This window comes from Ranitomeya variabilis, chromosome 7 (genome assembly GCF_051348905.1).
Source record: "Ranitomeya variabilis isolate aRanVar5 chromosome 7, aRanVar5.hap1, whole genome shotgun sequence".
NCBI lineage: Eukaryota > Metazoa > Chordata > Amphibia > Anura > Dendrobatidae > Ranitomeya > Ranitomeya variabilis.
Window position 1 is genome coordinate 240,239,982 of NC_135238.1, and position 19,732 is coordinate 240,259,713.

General features: G+C 48.9%; 1 protein-coding gene across 1 annotated transcript in view; it reads left to right on the top strand.

Moving 5' to 3' along the window:
• Window positions 1-19,732, top strand: part of SLC49A4 (solute carrier family 49 member 4) — a 45,310-nt gene that overhangs the window by 19,396 nt on the left and 6,182 nt on the right. Inside the window, exons 5-8 of the mRNA XM_077273304.1 lie at window positions 5,143-5,251; window positions 6,357-6,424; window positions 9,363-9,490; window positions 13,815-13,997. Of these exons, the coding sequence (XP_077129419.1) occupies window positions 5,143-5,251; window positions 6,357-6,424; window positions 9,363-9,490; window positions 13,815-13,997 (488 nt within the window). The remainder of the gene's footprint in view (window positions 1-5,142; window positions 5,252-6,356; window positions 6,425-9,362; window positions 9,491-13,814; window positions 13,998-19,732) is intronic.

Consider the following 19,732-nt stretch of genomic DNA (forward strand, 5'->3'; position numbering starts at 1 on the left):
TATAAGCCGAGAGGGGGCAATTTCAGGCCAAAAAAATGGGCTGAAAATCTCGGCTTATACTCCGGTATATATAGATATATAGATATACAGTATATAGATATATAATTTTTTACTTATGACAAAATCACTGATGGTAATAACAAGCAGTCTGACCTGATCTGGTCATTTCTCCTGCACGCTGAAGGTAATCAGTGATTATTGTATGTGATGAGGCCCGTCCTCTGAATGAGGCCTCGCGCTGTCGGCACGTGGGTCAGAGACGCTTGGTCTTTCTGGATATAAAACTGACATCTTACAGTAATTTAACAAAGTCTTATCCCCACGTTGTCCTGTACTGAGGATTTGTCGTCTGCAGTAATTCACCACTTCTGCCGCAGATTTTTACTGATGCAAACCTGCACGGTGTTATACAGTTCATGCCACTGAAGATTTGCTGTCCGTTTTCCGCTGTCCCTTCTGGACGCAGCCTAGTCGGAGATGAACGAGTCTTTTCCCACGTCCCTGTTACAGCGGTGACGTCCGTAGTCCATGGCTGCCGGACAGGAGCCCTCCGGACCGTCTCCCAGCTGCCAGCATCCTCGGCGCCTCTTCTGATTTGTAAGCCCGGCACAACATAATCTTTGCAGCGTGATGTTGCATCTGGTCTGCCGGGTAGGAGGTGGTGCCACGGACTACTCACGTGGGTCTGGACCTGGGGCCTATGTATTGTTTCCATCATCTAATACTAATAGTAGGTCTTGCACCCCTTGTATAGCAGCATGCTGCAGGGTCTGTTCTCATAGGTGAAAACAGTCCCATAAATATTGTGCCATGTGACTGATGAGGGGGTCAGAAGAACAGCGGAGCCTGCCCTTTACTTGCCGCTCTCAGATTGACCTCTGTGTATAGCTGACAGCCGTGGCCGGGGTTCATCGCCCAGCTCTCCTCTTTCTGCTTTGCCTTGGCTCTCGCCAGTCCCTGCATCCTGTTCTTGCCTTACATCTGTGTGACTGCTGCAGCCAATCACTTGGTCACCACTTCAGTCATTGAGTGGCAATAGCTACATGTCCGTAATGCCAGCAGAAAGTGTACAGAGGCCGATGACGGACCCTGCTGATGCTGAAACAGGAGCGTGGGGGGACTCGGATAGTTGGAGAAAGTCCGCAACCGTCTAATATACTGGTCGCCATTGTACCGATGCTCTGTGAGTGCTGCCTTTCTGCTGGTGGAGTCTCCCCTCATCAGTGCACAGTACGGCCAGTGCTCCTGTCTGTCCTGATTACGGCGGGCTGTCTGTCCTGCGTCGTCACCGTGCAGATGCTCGTGTTCTATGATATTCCTCCTCTTCGTGATGACATTCATTCTCGTGCACTGGATCTGATAAATTCACCCTGTAAGAATAAGGGGGCATTTACGGGAGTCGCGTCTTCAGATCCGCCTCTGCTCTGGAGTACCTGATGTTCAGCGTTGTGGCGCTCGCCGCCGCCTCCCCGGAGCATTGATTCCAGTGAACTGTGTGGCCAGCAGTCGCTTCTGTAACTCAGAATGGCTCTGACAGGAGCATTGAGTCGTGGTAGGTGTTTATACAGGCAGGAGCGGCCGATTACACCTCCCAGGGTTCGGGTAAATGCAGCCGGTGATGCGGGGCCCTCACACACACAGATGAACGTCTCCGCCTGCAGTTGTTTCTGGAGCCGCATTAGTTTGTTAATGCGTAGAAGCAAATGAAATCCATTCCTGTAAGTGACACGCGGGATTAATATAATTGAGACTTTTAACAGCTTCCTGCAGTAAATGGAGCCGAAGTCAGACAAGTGAGAATGACTTATTCCCTGTTATTCCGACTCAGACGACAACTCCAGAGAGGCGGCTGCAAATAACGGATCATTTAAAGGGCACCTGTCACTGCACCGCAGCCGCGCACAATGCGGCTGTCAGCTCCTCGCGTTCAGGGGTGAAGTCGCTGGATGCTCCTGAGTGACGGGACCACGGGCGCCACCTTCATTAGTGGAGGCTTGTCTACCCTTGTGCATGCTCTCTTTATCTAATGGATTGGTTCCCGTGCCAAGGACTGCTCCACGCTGCGGCACCGCTATTGTGCGTCTGGAGATTTTTTATTTTTTTTTACAAGCTTCAGTAAGTAATAGACTAAATCGAAATCCTCCCCCCAAATACCTAAAGGGTCTTTGCTGGGATTCTCATTGATTTGATCCTTAGAAACTATTTGCCCTCATCACCTGCATCAAGAGCGTAGGAGCATGGATGTCAGACGTCAGCCCTCTGTATTATTACCGGCTCCACGTGCCATTCCCACAGGGCTCGTCAATAGACCTTAGAAATAAAGTGCAAAAATGGAAGAGCTTTCCTCTTCAGTGAAGGACATCTGCTCTGATGTTCTAATATGAAGATGTAAGAGACGGGTTTAATTTTTTAAAGAAAATTCTTTAAAGATGCAGCATAAGGATGAAAGTAACTGATATTCTCAATTTTTTGCAGATTGCGGTCTTGTGATTTTAAATGCTCGAGCTTCATCTCCCATCCCGGGTGCAGGTCTCCATGTGCCGCTGTGCAGGCTTCTCCCCGGTGTACGAGGCTTTATAATCTCCCATCCCGGGTGCAGGTCTCCATGTGCCGCTGTGCAGGCTTCTCCCCGGTGTACGAGGCTTTATAATCTCCCATCCCGGGTGCAGTTCTCCATGTGCCGCTGTGCAGGCTTCTCCCCGGTGTACGAGGCTTTATAATCTCCCATCCCGGGTGCAGGTCTCCATGTGCCGCTGTGCAGGCTTCTCCCCGGTGTACGAGGCTTTATAATCTCCCATCCCGGGTGCAGTTCTCCATGTGCCGCTGTGCAGGCTTCTCCCCGGTGTACGAGGCTTTATAATCTCCCATCCCGGGTGCAGATCTCCTTGTGCCGCTGTGCAGGCTTCTCCCCTGTATACGAGGCTTTATAATCTCCCATCCCGGGTGCAGGTCTCCATGTGCCGCTGTGCAGGCTTCTCCCCTGTATACGAGGCTTTATAATCTCCCATCCCGGGTGCAGATCTCCATGTCCCGCTGTGCAGGCTTCTCCCCAGTGTACGAGGCTTTATAATCTCCCATCCCGGGTGCAGTTCTCCATGTGCCGCTGTGCAGGCTTCTCCCCTGTATACGAGGCTTTATAATCTCCCATCCCGGGTGCAGGTCTCCATGTGCCGCTGTGCAGGCTTCTCCCCTGTATACGAGGCTTTATAATCTCCCATCCCAGGTGCAGTTCTCCATGTGCCGCTGTGCAGGCTTCTCCCCTGTGTACGAGGCTTTATAATCTCCCATCCCGGGTGCAGGTCTCCATGTGCCGCTGTGCAGGCTTCTCCCCGTTGTACGAGGCTTTATAATCTCCCATCCCGGGTGCAGGTCTCCATGTGCCGCTGTGCAGGCTTCTCCCCTGTGTACGAGGCTTTATAATCTCCCATCCCGGGTGCAGGTCTCCATGTGCCGCTGTGGAGGCTTCTCCCCTGTGTACGAGGCTTTATAATCTCCCATCCCGGGTGCATGTCTCCATGTGCCGCTGTGCAGGCTTCTCCCCTGTATACGAGGCTTTATAATCTCCCATCCCGGGTGCAGGTCTCCATGTGCCGCTGTGAGGCTTCTCCCCAGTGTACGAGGCTTTATAATCTCCCATCCCGGGTGCAGATCTCCATGTGCCGCTGTGCAGGCTTCTCCCCGTTGTACGAGGCTTTATAATCTCCCATCCCGGGTGCAGGTCTCCATGTGCCGCTGTGCAGGCTTCTCCCCGGTGTACGAGGCTTTATAATCTCCCATCCCGGGTGCAGATCTCCATGTGCCGCTGTGCAGGCTTCTCCCCTGTATACGAGGCTTTATAATCTCCCATCCCGGGTGCAGATCTCCATGTGCCGCTGTGCAGGCTTCTCCCCGTTGTACGAGGCTTTATAATCTCCCATCCCGGGTGCAGGTCTCCATGTGCCGCTGTGCAGGCTTCTCCCCGGTGTACGAGGCTTTATAATCTCCCATCCCGGGTGCAGATCTCCATGTGCCGCTGTGCAGGCTTCTCCCCTGTATACGAGGCTTTATAATCTCCCATCCCGGGTGCAGGTCTCCCATGTGCCGCTGTGCAGGCTTCTCCCCTGTGTACGAGGCTTTATAATCTCCCATCCCGGGTGCAGGTCTCCATGTCCCGCTGTGGAGGCTTCTCCCCTGTATACAAGGCTTTATAATCTCCCATCCCGGGTGCAGGTCTCCATGTGCCGCTGTGCAGGCTTCTCCCCTGTATACGAGGCTTTATAATCTCCCATCCCGGGTGCAGGTCTCCATGTGCCGCTGTGCAGGCTTCTCCCCTGTATACGAGGCTTTATAATCTCCCATCCCGGGTGCAGGTCTCCATGTGCCGCTGTGCAGGCTTCTCCCCTGTATACGAGGCTTTATAATCTCCCATCCCGGGTGCAGGTCTCCCATGTGCCGCTGTGCAGGCTTCTCCCCTGTGTACGAGGCTTTATAATCTCCCATCCCGGGTGCAGGTCTCCATGTCCCGCTGTGGAGGCTTCTCCCCTGTATACAAGGCTTTATAATCTCCCATCCCGGGTGCAGGTCTCCATGTGCCGCTGTGCAGGCTTCTCCCCGTTGTACGAGGCTTTATAATCTCCCATCCCGGGTGCAGGTCTCCATGTGCCGCTGTGCAGGCTTCTCCCCTGTATACGAGGCTTTATAATCTCCCATCCCGGGTGCAGGTCTCCATGTGCCGCTGTGAGGCTTCTCCCCAGTGTACGAGGCTTTATAATCTCCCATCCCGGGTGCAGATCTCCATGTGCCGCTGTGAGGCTTCTCCCCAGTGTACGAGGCTTTATAATCTCCCATCCCGGGTGCAGGTCTCCATGTGCCGCTGTGAGGCTTCTCCTCGGTGCCGGAGGCTTTAGTAATGTCCATTCTTGGCTGGTGGGTGTCTCGGTGAAGTTGTGCCCGTGTCTCTGGGTGGGATGTTGAGTGGAGATCTGATCGTTTTTTTTTCTCCCATCTGTTTTTGTATTTGTGCAGTGATCACTTTATTATCTGTTATTTTCTCTTTCTGACATGTTACATTAGATAAACTCGTATTTGTTGCATTTTGTAATAAGTGGTAACGTTCTTACATTCAGATTCTCATCACTTATTAGATTCTTTTGTTTTCTGTAGTAATGGGCGTTTCCTGATGATCGTCTTGGCCTATGCCATCCCTCTGGGCTTCTATGCCGGCTGGTCGGGGGTTTTGGATCTGATTTTAACCCCGGTTCATGTTAATCAGGTGAGTGTGGGATGTGGGGTACGAGGATAGTCCTTCGGTGAGTGAAGTGCTGCCTGCCGAGAGCCGGACATCTTGGCGCAGAGTCCATGCGTTCTCCAGGATGATCAGCACAGTCACTTTCCCTGAACTAGTTCCCGCGGTGCCTGTACGTCTAATCCGTGATCATCAGGACGTGATCCCAGCTATACCGGCACAATAGGGATGAAGCACATGTTCCAGGATGATATCGCCCACTTTATTTTACTGCAGTGTCATTTTTCACTTTATTTCTACACTTCAGTGATTTAGACTCTGCTGCTAATAAGCGCTTACATTTTCTTGTTTGGACCCTCAGCTGTTGGCGTTCGGTACTTTTAGGATCATTGCTGGGGCCTCCGGTGTTCAGTACATGGGGTGGTGCACGTGCGCCTGTTCAGTTAGGTCTCTGCATAATGATCCTCCACACTGCAGGCCGGCCAGTGGGACAAGCTGTATGGCCGCTGTTCGGAGATGAACGCTTATTCCTATTGCTGCCTATATTTAAAAACACAGAACACCCGAAATTATCCAAAAATCTAATATATATCAGTGATATTGAATAAAATGAACATGCAATCGTGGTGTACTGTGAGGGTTGTCAGTGGAAACCACTACAGAGAAGAGACCAAAACCAAAGCAATACAGAACAAAAGACCACCAGAAAGTATACAGGCTAGAGAATAATTAAAATATGACTTTATTTATAAAAATTGATTGATTCCACATCATGTTTTAATAATTGTCTTTTTGCACAATATGGTATGCACAGCCGAGTAATATATAATAATCCCTTTATTGAGGTATTCTGGGGTTGCTGTGAATAATTGTTTAATATCTTGTCTAGTCCTGCTCTTGTGCACTTTTGTCTTATTTTTATTTTATGTAACCAATTGCCAATTTTTATAAATAAAGGCATATTTTAATTATTCTCTAGCCTGTATACTTTCTGGTGGTCTTTTGTTCTGTATTGCTTTGGTTTTGGTCTATTTGCTGCCCAGCAGTGAACAGAGGATCTATATACGCACGTCCGGCGGTGATGGATCTACCGTGTGTCGCATAACTAATCTTTCGTGTCCTCTGATCATAGGTGGATGCCGGCTGGATCGGCTTCTGGTCAATTGTCGGCGGATGTTTTGTAGGAATTGCTGTGGGAAGGTAAAAAAATCATATTTACAGAGTGTATGTATATGTGTGTGTGTCTGTGTGTGTATACACTACCGTTCCAAAGTTTAGGGTCACCCAGACAATTTTGTGTTTTCCATGATAACTCATACTTTTATTAATCACGAGTTGCCAAATGAATGTAAAATCTAGTCCAGACATTGAAAAGGTTCGAAAAAAAGATTTTTATTCGAAATAATAATTTTCTCCTTCAGACTTTGCTTTCGTCACAGAATGCTCCTTTGCAGCAGTTCCAGCATTACAGACCTTTGGCATTCTAGCAGTTAATTTGCTGAGGTCATCTGGAGAAACTTTTTTCGCACCATACGGTCAAGCTGCTCCCACAATGGGGCTGAGATCTGGTGACTGCGCTGGCCACTCCATTACAGATAGATACCAGCTGCCGGCTTCTTCCCTAAATAGTTCCTGTATAATTTGGAGGTGGCTTTGGCTCATTGTCCTGTTGTAGGATGAAATTGGCTCCAATCAAGCGCAGTCCACAGAGTATGGCATGGCGTTACAAAATGGAGTGATAGCCTTCCTTATTCAATATCCCTTTTACCTTGTACAAATCTCCCACTTTACCAGCACCAAAGCAACCCCAGACCATCACATTACCTCCACCATGCTTGACAGATGGCGTCACGCACTCTTCCAGCATCTTTTCAGTTGTTCTGCATCTCAAATGTTCTTCTGTGTGATCCAAACACCTCAAACTTGGATTCTTCTGTCCATAACACTTTTTTCCAATCTTCCTCTGTCCAATGTCTGTGTTCTTTTGCCCATATTGATCTTTTCCTTTTATTAGCCAGTCTCAGATATGGCTTTTTCTTTGCCACTCTGCCCTGAAGGCCAGCATCCCGGAGTCGCCTCTTCACTGCAGACGCTGACACTGGCGTTTTGCGTGTACTATTTAATGAAGCTGCCAGTTGAGGACCTGTGAGGCATTGATTTCTCAAACTACAGACTCTAATGTACTTGTCTTGTTGCTCCGTTGTGCAGCGGGGCCTCCCACTTCTCTTTCTACTCTGGTTAGAGCCTGTTTGTGCTCTCCTCTGAAGGGAGTAGTACACACCGTTGTAGGAAAGCTTCAGTTTCTTGGCAATTTCTCGCATGGAATAGCCTTCATTTATAAGAACAAGAATAGGCTGTCGAGTTTCACATGAAAGTTCTTTTTTTTTCTGGCCATTTTGAGAGTTTAATGGAACCAACAAATGTAATGTTCCAGATTCTCAACTAGCTCAAAGGAAGGTCAGGTTTATAGGTTCTCTAATCAGCCAAACTGTTTTCATCTGTGCTAACATACTTGCACAAGAGTTTCCAAGGGTATTCTAACCATTAGCCTTCTCACACAGTTAGCAAACACAAAGTACCATAAGAACACTGGAGTGATGGTTGTTGGAAATGGGCCTCTATACACCTATGAAGATATTGCATTACAAACCAGACGTTTGCAGCTACCTCTTGAAGCTCATCAAGAGAATGCCAAGAGTGTGCAAAGCAGTCATCAAAGCAAAAGGTGGCTACTGTGAAGAACCTAGAATATAAGACATAATTTCAGTTGTTTCACACTTTTTTGTTAAGTATATAATTCCACATGTGATAATTCATAGTTTTGATGCCTTCAGTGTGAATGTACAATTTTCATAGTCATGAAAATACAGAAAAATCTTTAAATGAGAAGGTGTGTCCAAAGCTTTGGTCTGTACTGTATATATACGTGTGTTGGTCTGTGTGTATGTATGTATGTATACGTGTGTATGTTGGTCTGTGTATGCATGTATACGTGTGTAATATGTATGTAGATGTGCCAGAGGGCTCATGATATGCAGCCGCCTCCTCCCCTGGACCCGCTGGCACAATACCAACTCATGTTGTTGCGGGATCTGAACTTTTAGTGCTGGAGACTTTTGGGGACCAGTGTGGGCTCCGTTTGTAGCTCAGGTCTGGGGAACATATTAGTGTATGCACGTACGCCATTAATTGATGTCCCCTCCGGATGCACATTTTGATGATTGGAGCATTATTTTTCACGATGGACAGGGTTAGATCCGCTGTTCCCAGTTGATTTATGGGAATCTCGCACATCCCGTTCGCCCTTGTCCGGGGGCGCAGCGCTGAGAAGTCAATTTCCCAGTAAATGTAGCGGTCATAGATGCATCTGCTCGCGGCTGACAGAAGCGCCGAGGCTGCAAGCACAATGGTCTCCGTCTCCAGGAACCTAATGAGACTCGGGGCCGCTCATCTGTCTTTTCTGGAGACCTGGATCCGTGACAGGCCCGGCCATAATCATCTGCTGAAAGTTGTAATCAGGAAAATGAGGTCGTAATTCTTGTCACATTTCACAGATTTCTTCACGCTGAAGTGTGGCGGTGCGGACCCACGAGCGCCGCGCTACTCATCATTATTCCACTGAAAACGCCTTTTGTGTTTTTCTTACACCAGATGCTGATGGTTAGCAAGGCAAAAATCTCAATTTCAGCATTATCTTGTCATTTTCTGCAAATTATTCCTCCGCTCCGTCCTTGACGACAGCCTGTAATTCTGTTTCCAGAACTGGTTAATTACAAACTCCCATCTTTTAATTCCTCATTTGGAAGCAGATTCTCATATGTTTGCAATTTGTCTCAGCCGGGAAAAGTGGCCGGAAGCGACAGATACTTGGGGCTGCGCCTGGTGTGTCCCCAATCGACTGACAACCAGCCTGTATACCATGTGAGAGGTGGTCAGTCCTGACCCCAGTTACGTCTATGATGTAAGGAGCCTCGAAGGAATGGAAAGTGTCGACTACGAGACGAGACTGCTGTTTATTTCCCCTGATTGCAGCGTGTCTGATCTATTGATGATGGGGGTGATTGGTTAGTGATGATGGGGGTAAGTTTGCTCAGTGATATGTTTACTGCAGATGTAATGATCTCTTGTTTCTCCCCAGGTTTGCAGATTCTGTCCGGGCCGTGCTGAAGCCCATACTCGTCCTTCTCTTTTCGGGGGCCACACTTTCAGCCACATGGTTCACCCTGACGTTTTTAAGCCACGTCACCCACCTTCCCCTGACCACAGGTGAGTGCACACAGGTCGCCCTTTCTTCTAGCATTCATGTTGTTTTCTAGTCCAGCAGTAAATGTCCACAATGACGTTATTGTGAGTGACTGACTGGTGCAGTGTGGCGGGGAGGCGGCGGGGCGCTGTGCACATGGGGGAGGCGGCGAGGCGCTGTGCACATGGGGGAGGCGGCGGGGCGCTGTGCACATGGGGGAGGCGGCGGGGCGCTGTGCACATGGGGGAGGCGGCGGGGCGCTGTGCACATGGGGGAGACGGCGGGGCACAGTGCACATGGGGCAGGCGGCGGGGCGCTGTGTACATGGCGGAGGTGGCTTGGGTCGTTGTGCACATGGGGGAGGCGGCGGGGCGCTGTGCACATGGGGGAGGCGGCGGGGCACAGTGCACATGGGGCAGGCGGCGGGGAGCTGTGTACATGGCGGAGGTGGCTTGGGTCGTTGTGCACATGGGGGAGGCGGCGGGGCGCTGTGCACATGGGGGAGGCGGCGGGGCACAGTGCACATGGGGCAGGCGGCGGGGAGCTGTGTACATGGCGGAGGTGGCTTGGGTCGTTGCGCACATGGGGGAGGTGGCGGGGTGCTGTGCACGGGGGAGGCGGCGGGGCGCTTTGTACACACATGGACAAGAATAATGTATGAGATACAACAGAAGGCAGAACGCTCAGCCTCTTCATGTCTGGGAGATTTTTTTTTTTTTTTTTGCAGTTTTGATTGATATTTTACCTTATAATGTTATAGAAAACAGAAAATTCCGAGCTGGTGAAAAATAAGTCTATGGCAAAATCGCATTTTGTTTTTGCGGTGTTCAGTGTGCGGTAAAAATGGTCCAGTCCATGAATCTCTAATGTGATCCAATTACAGTGATACTGAACTTGTGTAGTGTGGAGTTTTTTGTTTTTTTTAAACTGGTGAGAAAATGGTACATTTCTGTAAAAAAATAAAAAATTTCTTTTTTATTAAGACCTGAAACATTTTTTGTTTGTCAGTTGAGCTACTTGAGGGTTTGATGTTTATTTCCTTTTCTGATATTTTTATATATAACATTTTGCACTTGCTCATTCTGATGAAACATACAACCAGCACATCATGTCAGGACTGGCTTCATATAAAGTTGCTTATAAGAACTGATGTAATGGAAAAGAGATGCTGAAATTAGCCAAATTGCACACAAAATGCCAGGAATCAGAATTCCCCAGGAGCTGACAGTCTAACGTCCAGACGTGCTCGCAGCAGGGAGTTCGCTCCTGTGTCCACGTCTCTGATCTGGAGGTATAGAGCCGCCCACGCCTGTTACATAGTGGCGGTCCTGCGCCTGCTGTAACGACGGGCGGTCATCGTGTGTTTTGTCTGCGGGTTCAGTCTTTGCCTTATGTAGATGTCTTACCTATGGGCAGGGGAGCAATGTGGCCGGTTGTCTGGGGGCCGTGGGCAGGGTACATGCAGCACGGGGCCACTCCTGCCTTTCCCGTCTGATTAACTTGTTTGTTAGTGATTGTTCCTTCATCTGACACTTTCTCGGCCTCCACTCACATGTAATGAAATGTTTAACCTTCTGCAGTTGATCGATGGTTACAGAGTAATTGCTCACTTAGATGAGATTTCTTAATGAGTCGTCAGTCTCCTGTGCGCGGCCTGCGGAGGGTCTGATCCGTGCTCTCGCTGACAGCTCGCTTTCTGAAACTTTCTCCTTTTTTTGCATGCTGTCACGTTGCTTTGTACCATAGAGCTCACTTTATGGCGGCTCTGGAGGCGGCTGTGATGAGTGCAGGAGTTTCTCCGAGAGTCGCATCTGCAGGGTCGTTACCTTTGCATCAGATGTTTTGTGTTTGAGGTCGGATGTTTTCCTGACTGAATTGCGCAGTTGGCGGCGGAGCGCGTTCTCAGATCTGACTAGCTAATGACTCCTAAATCTGCCTGACCGGAGCGTTTTACTCCAGGATATAAAGGACGTGCAGACGTTCTGAGGTGCGCTGCGGCTCGCTGTCAGGAAGCGGAGCCAAGTGTTGTAAATGTCTGCAGATATTGTTGGCGCTGGTCACCTCAGGAGAAATCAGCGGCTGCAGATGAAACCTTTCATCTATCCAGAGATTGTACTTGTTACTCCAGATGCTCCTAGCAGGACGGGCGAGCTTCTGTAGGGGGTGAGCTTCTCTAGGGTGCCTGCCTCGGACAGGCGAGCTTCTGCAGGGTGCCGGCCCCGGACGGGCGAGCTTCTGTAGGGGGTGAGCTTCTGCAGGGTGCCGGCCTCGGACGGGCGAGCTTCTGCAGGGTGCCGGCCTCGGACGGGCGAGCTTCTGCAGGGTGCCGGCCTCGGACGGGCGAGCTTCTGCAGGGTGCCGGCCTCGGACGGGCGAGCTTCTGCAGGGTGCCGGCCTCGGACGGGCGAGCTTCTGCAGGGTGCCGGCCTCGGACGGGCGAGCTTCTGCAGGGTGCCGGCCTCGGACGGGCGAGCTTCTCTGAGTTTTTGTATTTGTAGTAATGTTCTTGGAGAATTACTTCATTTTCTAGAACAATTTCTAGGGTGCCATGACTGTACATCACTTGCTGATCTCACAGCACAGCACTATACACTCTTGTGCTTTCCTGGGTGCTGCAGCTCTGCTCCCTTACACTTCAACAGGAGCTGATCTGCTGGAGCCAAAAACGGCCACTGCATAGCAGATTGTGGGGGCGCCAGCTTTCGGATCCCCACAAATCTAATAGTGATGACATTAGTATTCGTCCTGAGCAACACATTTTAACTGCAATGTGTTTTTTTTTTTTTTTGCTATAATGGTAAAATATGTGAAGGGTTTCTGAAGGATGTTATTCTGGATTATCTCAATGAGAATAACTGTTTAACTCCATATCAGCATGGGTTTATGAGAAATCGCTCCTGTCAAACCAATCTAATCAGTTTTTATGAAGAGGTAAGCTATAGGCTGGACCACGGTGAGTCATTGGACGTGGTATATCTCGATTTTTCCAAAGCGTTTGATACCGTGCCGCACAAGAGGTTGGTACACAAAATGAGAATGCTTGGTCTGGGGGAAAATGTGTGTAAATGGGTTAGTAACTGGCTTAGTGATAGAAAGCAGAGGGTGGTTATAAATGGTATAGTCTCTAACTGGGTCGCTGTGACCAGTGGGGACCGCAGGGGTCGGTATTGGGACCTGTTCTCTTCAACATATTCATTAATGATCTGGTAGAAGGTTTACACAGTAAAATATTGATATTTGCAGATGATACAAAACTATGTAAAGCAGTTAATACAAGAGAAGATAGTATTCTGCTACAGATGGATCTGGATAAGTTGGAAACTTGGGCTGAAAGGTGGCAGATGCGGTTTAACAATGATAAATGTAAGGTTATACACATGGGAAGAAGGAATCAATATCACCATTACACACTGAACAGGAAACCACTGGGTAAATCTGACAGGGAGAAGGACTTGGGGATCCTAGTTAATGATAAACTTACCTGGAGCAGCCAGTGCCAGGCAGCAGCTGCCAAGGCAAACAGGATCATGGGGTGCATTAAAAGAGGTCTGGATACACATGATGAGAGCATTATACTGCCTCTGTACAAATCCCTAGTTTGACCGCACATGGAGTACTGTGTCCAGTTTTGGGCACCGGTGCTCAGGAAGGATATAATGGAACTAGAGAGAGTACAAAGGAGGGCAACAAAATTAATAAAGGGGATGGGAGAACTACAATACCCAGATAGAGTAGCGAAATTAGGATTATTTAGTCTAGAAAAAAGACGACTGAGGGGCGACCTAATAACCATGTATAAGTATATAAGGGGACAATACAAATATCTCGCTGAGGATCTGTTTATACCAAGGAAGGTGACGGGCACAAGGGGGCATTCTTTGCGTCTGGAGGAGAGAAGGTTTTTCCACCAACATAGAAGAGGATTCTTTACTGTTAGGGCAGTGAGAATCTGGAATTGCTTGCCTGAGGAGGTGGTGATGGCGAACTCAGTCGAGGGGTTCAAGAGAGGCCTGGATGTCTTCCTGGAGCAGAACAATATTGTATCATACAATTATTAGGTTCTGTAGAAGGACGTAGATCTGGGGATTTATTATGATGGAATATAGGCTGAACTGGATGGACAAATGTCTTTTTTCGGCCTTACTAACTATATGTTACTATGTTCCAAGAAAAGAAGCCAGAAAGGAGAATCGTTGTTTTTTAAGGGCTGGCATTAATGTTATGGCTGCACAATTTCTGTAACCCATGTGCTTAAGGAAGTTGTGGATGTTTAATTAAAGCTAGAACTGTACGTCGTCCATGTGAACGTTGAAACTTTGCTGAGCGACTTTGTGTTTTGTGACGCAGCGACCCTGTATACCTCATGTATCCTGATCGGTGTCTTCCTCAACGGCACGGTGCCAATCTTCTTCGAGACGTTTGTGGAGACGGTCTACCCTGTCCCAGAGGGGATCACCTGCGGCTTTGTCACCTTCCTGAGTAATATCTTCACCGGACTTTTGCTGGTGTTTTTAACATTTTATCACACAGGTAAGTGGACGATGCATAAGATTACACTCTGTACGATACGGAAACATGGAGTTTATAGACTATGGGTGGGTTACTTCAGTGTGAGTCCGGATGGGGTCCTTAAAGGGAACCTATCAGCTGGATTGTGCTCAGTAACTACAGACAGTGTCGGTGCCGTCATACTGATTACAATGATACCTGGTGATGAAATCCGTCTTGTGGTTGTTGTGTAATCTTTATCAGTTAATGATATGCTCGTGCTCTGGGGCGTCACTATGGGTGGGGCTGTGAGTGGGCCGGGATTTATGTGGTGCTCTGATTAGGTATTCATCTGTATGGCTCTCCACACCCTCCCACCTTGTTTACATAATGAAAACAAATATGTATGTATGTGTGTGTGTGTGTGTGTGTGTGTGTGTGTGTATATATATATGTATATATGTGTGTGTGTATATATATATATATATATATATATACATACATACATACATACATACATACATACATACATACATACATACATACATACATACATACATACATACATACATATCGTATTTTCCGGCGTACAAGACGACTTTTTAACCCCTGAAAATCTTCTTAAAAGTCGGGGGTCGTCTTGTACGCCGGGTGTATATGGTGGTGGGGGGGGGAGTGGTCCTGATGACGACGAGGGGGCATCTCACAGGAAAGTGAGTATCCCCCATTACCTTATCATAGCGCTGCAGCGTGGGGTCTCTGTGCTGTGGTGCGGCGGCTCCTCTTCTGCAGTGTGGGGCCTCTGGTGCTGTGGGGCGGTGGCATATCTTCATGCAGTCGGGGCTCCTCCGGCATCTCAAAGCCTGGAAGCCCCGCCGGCAACTCCATCGGTGTAATGCGGTGGCCTCCGGGAAAATGGCCGCTGCTTAGATTCAGATCTCGTGTCCCGAGATTTCGGGACGAGATCTGAATCTGAGCATGCGCAGCCCCCAGCGGCCATTTTCCCGGAGGCCACCGCATCGCACCTATTGAGCTGCCTCCGGGAAAATGGCCGCTGCTCAGATTCAGATCTCGTCTCTCGGGACGAGATCTGAATCTGAGCAGCGGCCATTTTCCCGGAGGCCACCGCATTGTACCGATGTAGTTGCCGGCGGGGCCTCCAGGCTTTAATGAGATGCCGGAGGAGCCCCGACAGCATAAAGATACGCCGCCGCCGCCACCCCACAGCACCAGAGGCCCCACACTGCAGAAGAGGAGCCAACGCACCACAGCACAGCAGCCGCCGCTCCCAGCACAGAGACCCCACGCTGCAGCGCTATGATAAGGTAATGGGGGATACTCACTTTCCTGTGAGACGCCCCCTCGTCGTCATCAGGATCACTCCCCCCCCCCCAAAAGGCACATATTCACCGGCCCTATAAGACGACATACGGTGTATAAGAAGACCCCTGACTTTTAAGAAGATTTTATTTTTTAACTGGTAAAGTTGGGGGGTCGTCTTATACGCCGGAAAATACGGTATTCATATATATATTCACCTGCAGCATGATCACGTGTAATGTTAATTTAATTATTTTATTTGATGCTATAAATTCATTAAAAGAAGTCTGAAAATGGCGTCTGCAGTACCTGCGCAGTAGCATATATCTGCGATCCAATAGCTGCCATCTTGCTAGAGAAAAGAAAATTGTTACCTCCAAGATGGCAGCGGCCTGCACAGTAGCATATAACAAACTGAAGAACTTGGCACTCAGATGGAGATGTGGTGATGCATTCAAGCTTTTGTTTTACATTTTCGATCTTCCATCAGAACTGAATGCATGAGAGGAGGACCCACGGTGCCAGCGCTGGTGGAATGTGATCTGCGTCACTTGTGCAGGCGCTCAGATGCAGATCACATTCCGCAATCGCTGGCACTGTGGTTCCTCTTCTCATGCATTCAGTTCTGATGAAGGTCTGTTGTGATTTTTATTTTTTTTAGTCAATGTACATATATTCAGTATGTAAAATAGGGGGAAGGTGACTGAGGGATCGGTGACCTGTCTGAGGCCATACAGAGGAATACCTAATCGGAGCACCACATGAAGACCCCCACAGGCTGCCCCGGTGCACGAGCATATCATTAACTCAAAACTGAAAATCCAGACTCCACAACAACCACAAGACTGATTTCATCACCAGGTATCATTGTAATCAGTGTAACGGTGCCGACCTGTCACTCTGTAGTTACTGTGCACAATCCTGCTGGTGGGGTCATTTTTATTGGATGCACCGACATCCAATAATATATTTTTTTTTGTGTCCTAGAATTACCAGGCTTAGACTTTTGAGGGAAAACTGCTCCTTTTAAAATACATTTTGGCATAAATTTGCACATGGGTGACTGAGGACTGGTGTTCTGGGACTTAATGATAAGTGGGTCTGAACAGCAGTCTAGTTCTCAGCGCCCCGCCTGCACTCGCAGAAGGCCTCTTCCAATGGCCGGCCGCCGTAGCTGCGTGTCGTGTGCAGCCTGTAACTGGTGGCTCAATGTCAGACGTGTATCTCGCCATTACCCTGTGCATGAAAGCTACAACCCGACCTTGGATCTGGAGGTGCCACAGCCCGACCTTGGATCTGGAGGTGCCCGGACCTCTGCCATATTGCTGTGGCTTACACTCTAGCAGCGCAGGGTCGTGTATAAAGCACTTTGTTGGAGGATAACATGCTGACGCTGAATTTCGCTGTGGTCCAATGCTCCAGTAAGAAGCTGCCCTGTAACATTGACTGTATGAGAAGGCTGATCGGTGACTGTAGTAATGTACTGTTGTAATTTATGGTGTAAGTTCTGAAGAATTTTCTGGCTGCCTTCAGCCACGCCTCGTCTGCACTAAGCCCCGCCCTATTAAGGAAAATTTGACAAAACTGATTGGGGTTGGCATAAAAACTGTAAATTCACAATTTCCCATAGGTTCAAGCTGTTTTTTGCCACAATCCTCATGAGAATGGTTCAGTGAATCGTGGCCTGTATGCAGTACTTACCAGTTCTGTAGCGCTGGTCACTGGAGCGATCCTCCATGGTGTCTGCATACAGGACAATCCTCGTGAGAATGGTTCATAGAATCGGGGCCTGTATGCAGTACTTACCAGTTCTGTAGCGCTGGTCACTGGAGCGATCCTCCATGGTGTCTGCATACAGGACAATCCTCGTGAGAATGGTTCAGTGAATTGGGGCCTGTATGCAGTACTTACCAGTTCTGTAGCGCTGGTCACTGGAGCGATCCTCCATGGTGTCTGCATACAGGACAATCCTCGTGAGAATGGTTCAGTGAATCGGGGCCTGTATGCAGTACTTACCAGTTCTGTAGCGCTGGTCACTGGAGCGATACTCCATGGTGTCTGCATACAGGACAATCCTCGTGAGAATGGTTCAGTGAATCGGGGCCTGTATGCAGTACTTACCAGTTCTGTAGCGCTGGTCACTGGAGCGATCCTCCATGGTGTCTGCATACAGGACAATCCTCGTGAGAATGGTTCAGTGAATCGGGGCCTGTATGCAGTACTTACCAGTTCTGTAGCGCTGGTCACTGGAGCGATACTCCATGGTGTCTGCATACAGGACAATCCTCGTGAGAATGGTTCAGTGAATCGTGGCCTGTATGCAGTAGTTACCGGTCCTGTAGCGCTGGTCACTGGAGCGATACTCCATGGTGTCTGCATACAGGACAATCCTCGTGAGAATGGTTCAGTGAATCGTGGCCTGTATGCAGTAGTTACCGGTCCTGTAGCACTGGTCACTGGAGCGATCCTCCATGGTGTCTGCATACAGGACAATCTTAGTGAGAATGGTTCAGTGAATGGGGCCTGTATGCAATACTTACCGGTCCTGTAGTTCTGGTCACTGGAGCGATCCTCCATGGTGTCTGCATACAGGACAATCCTCGTGAGAATGGTTCAGTGAATCGGGGCCTGTATGCAGTACTTACCAGTTCTGTAGCTCTGGTCACTGGAGCGATCCTCCATGGTGTCTGCATGCAAGACAATCCTATTCTCCACATATACTAATAGATTGTGCTGCACCTTTTCCCGCAGCCCTTTGGTCTTGCCCTGGTAATCGGCGTCACGCCATCCTATTTCGGCGGTCCCCATTAATCAGGAGCCCCGATTGCCGTGGTTGTAAGGTCACATTGCCGCTCCGGATGCAGCGGATAATTGCGTGCTGACATTTCGGGACGCCTGACATTTTGTCTCTAATTCCAGGTAAAAGTTGTGCTCCACGTATTGATCTCGCAGGGCAGGAAATCCATTCCGAGGGCGCGCCACGTTCCTCAGACACAAATGTTCCAGCTGCTTTTTGTGCTGGAGATTTGGAAAGGACACCGATCCGCTCCCATCCATGACTCATTTTAATGTCATCATAAAATATATAATTAGCCACAAATGATTTAAGGCCGCAGAATGAGCAGCGCTGAATAATCCGCAGCCGGGGAGGGGACGTTGGGACAATATGTATAATGCCAATTAATGTTCCGGCCGTCGCTCGGCTGAGCTTCACCTGCCCTGTCTGACTGCCTTCATCCCCAGTCACCGCAATCTGCGCTAAAAATCGCAAAATCCAGCATTTCTTCCCAAATACAGCCGACCGTGGAAATGTGCATTATGGGTTACGAGCGTCCTCATTAACCCCTTACTTCCATGGTCAGTCTTTGTTGTTGTGCTTTCTTCTTTTCCTCTTTTTCTTCCAAGAACCAAAACCTTTATTTTTCCGTCGGCATCGCAGCATGAAGGCTTGTGTTTTAGCAAGACGAGTTGTAGTTTTCAATGACCCATTCATTGCACCATGTAATGTAGTGAAGTCGTGGGAAAAACACAACTCTGTCACTTCTTTATTTTGTTGTGAGCCCCATGTATATTTATGGTGCATGTCAGGAAGGGGTTCCACCTTATGCCCCCTACAGTGCTTGTGGCTGAAGTTGAATATTTCTCTGCAGTTCTGCTGCAGTCCTGCCTGCAGAGGTGGCGCTGTATCCCGCTGTGCAGGGTCATCTGACTATATGGATGCGGGTTCTGTGCTGCGACGCCCGCTCTGGCTGCATTGTCGTCTCGCCTTCCTTCGGGGGCAGCTGCCCAGATGTCTCCAGTCCTGCGTACAGCGTTTGTCATTTTAAAAATTGAGCAGAAAAAAAGAACATTTTCTCCTTTTCTGCCTTCTGGAATTAATTCTGAAAGAGGGCAATATCCAGTAATAAATCCAAGTGTGGCATTCAGGCTGATAAATTTCTCCATCAGGAGCAGCTCAAGCATTGCAATTCCCCTGCGTGGTCGATCCGTCATCTTCCAGGAGTCGTTCCTCCGGAGGAGAAGACGGTGCCATTGAGGGGAGGGATTGATAGAGGCCACAGCATCAGTGGAAAAAGAGAGCGGCTCAAATATGCAGTAATGTCCCTGTGTCCGAGAAATTGTATCGAGGGGGCAATATGGCCGTGTGGTACATGTCATAGGGGGCTTAGCAGCGGGGCAACCACGGATGGAAATGTCCAATGGTCTTTCTTGCTGTAACAAAGGACAAGTCATCAAATACATCCAGAGACTCGGTTATATGGAATTGCACGCGACGCCTTACGGTGACGGCCATCTCTCGCAGGAACAAAGAATCTTTTTCTCTAGATGACAGACGTGGGTTGGACATTGTAGCCTCCATTTATCTCCAGAGCCGCTTGTCTGAAGGTGCAATTAACACTTTCCGCTTTGCATTTCTTGCATAACAATATCATGAGATAAAGAAGCACAAGATCTGC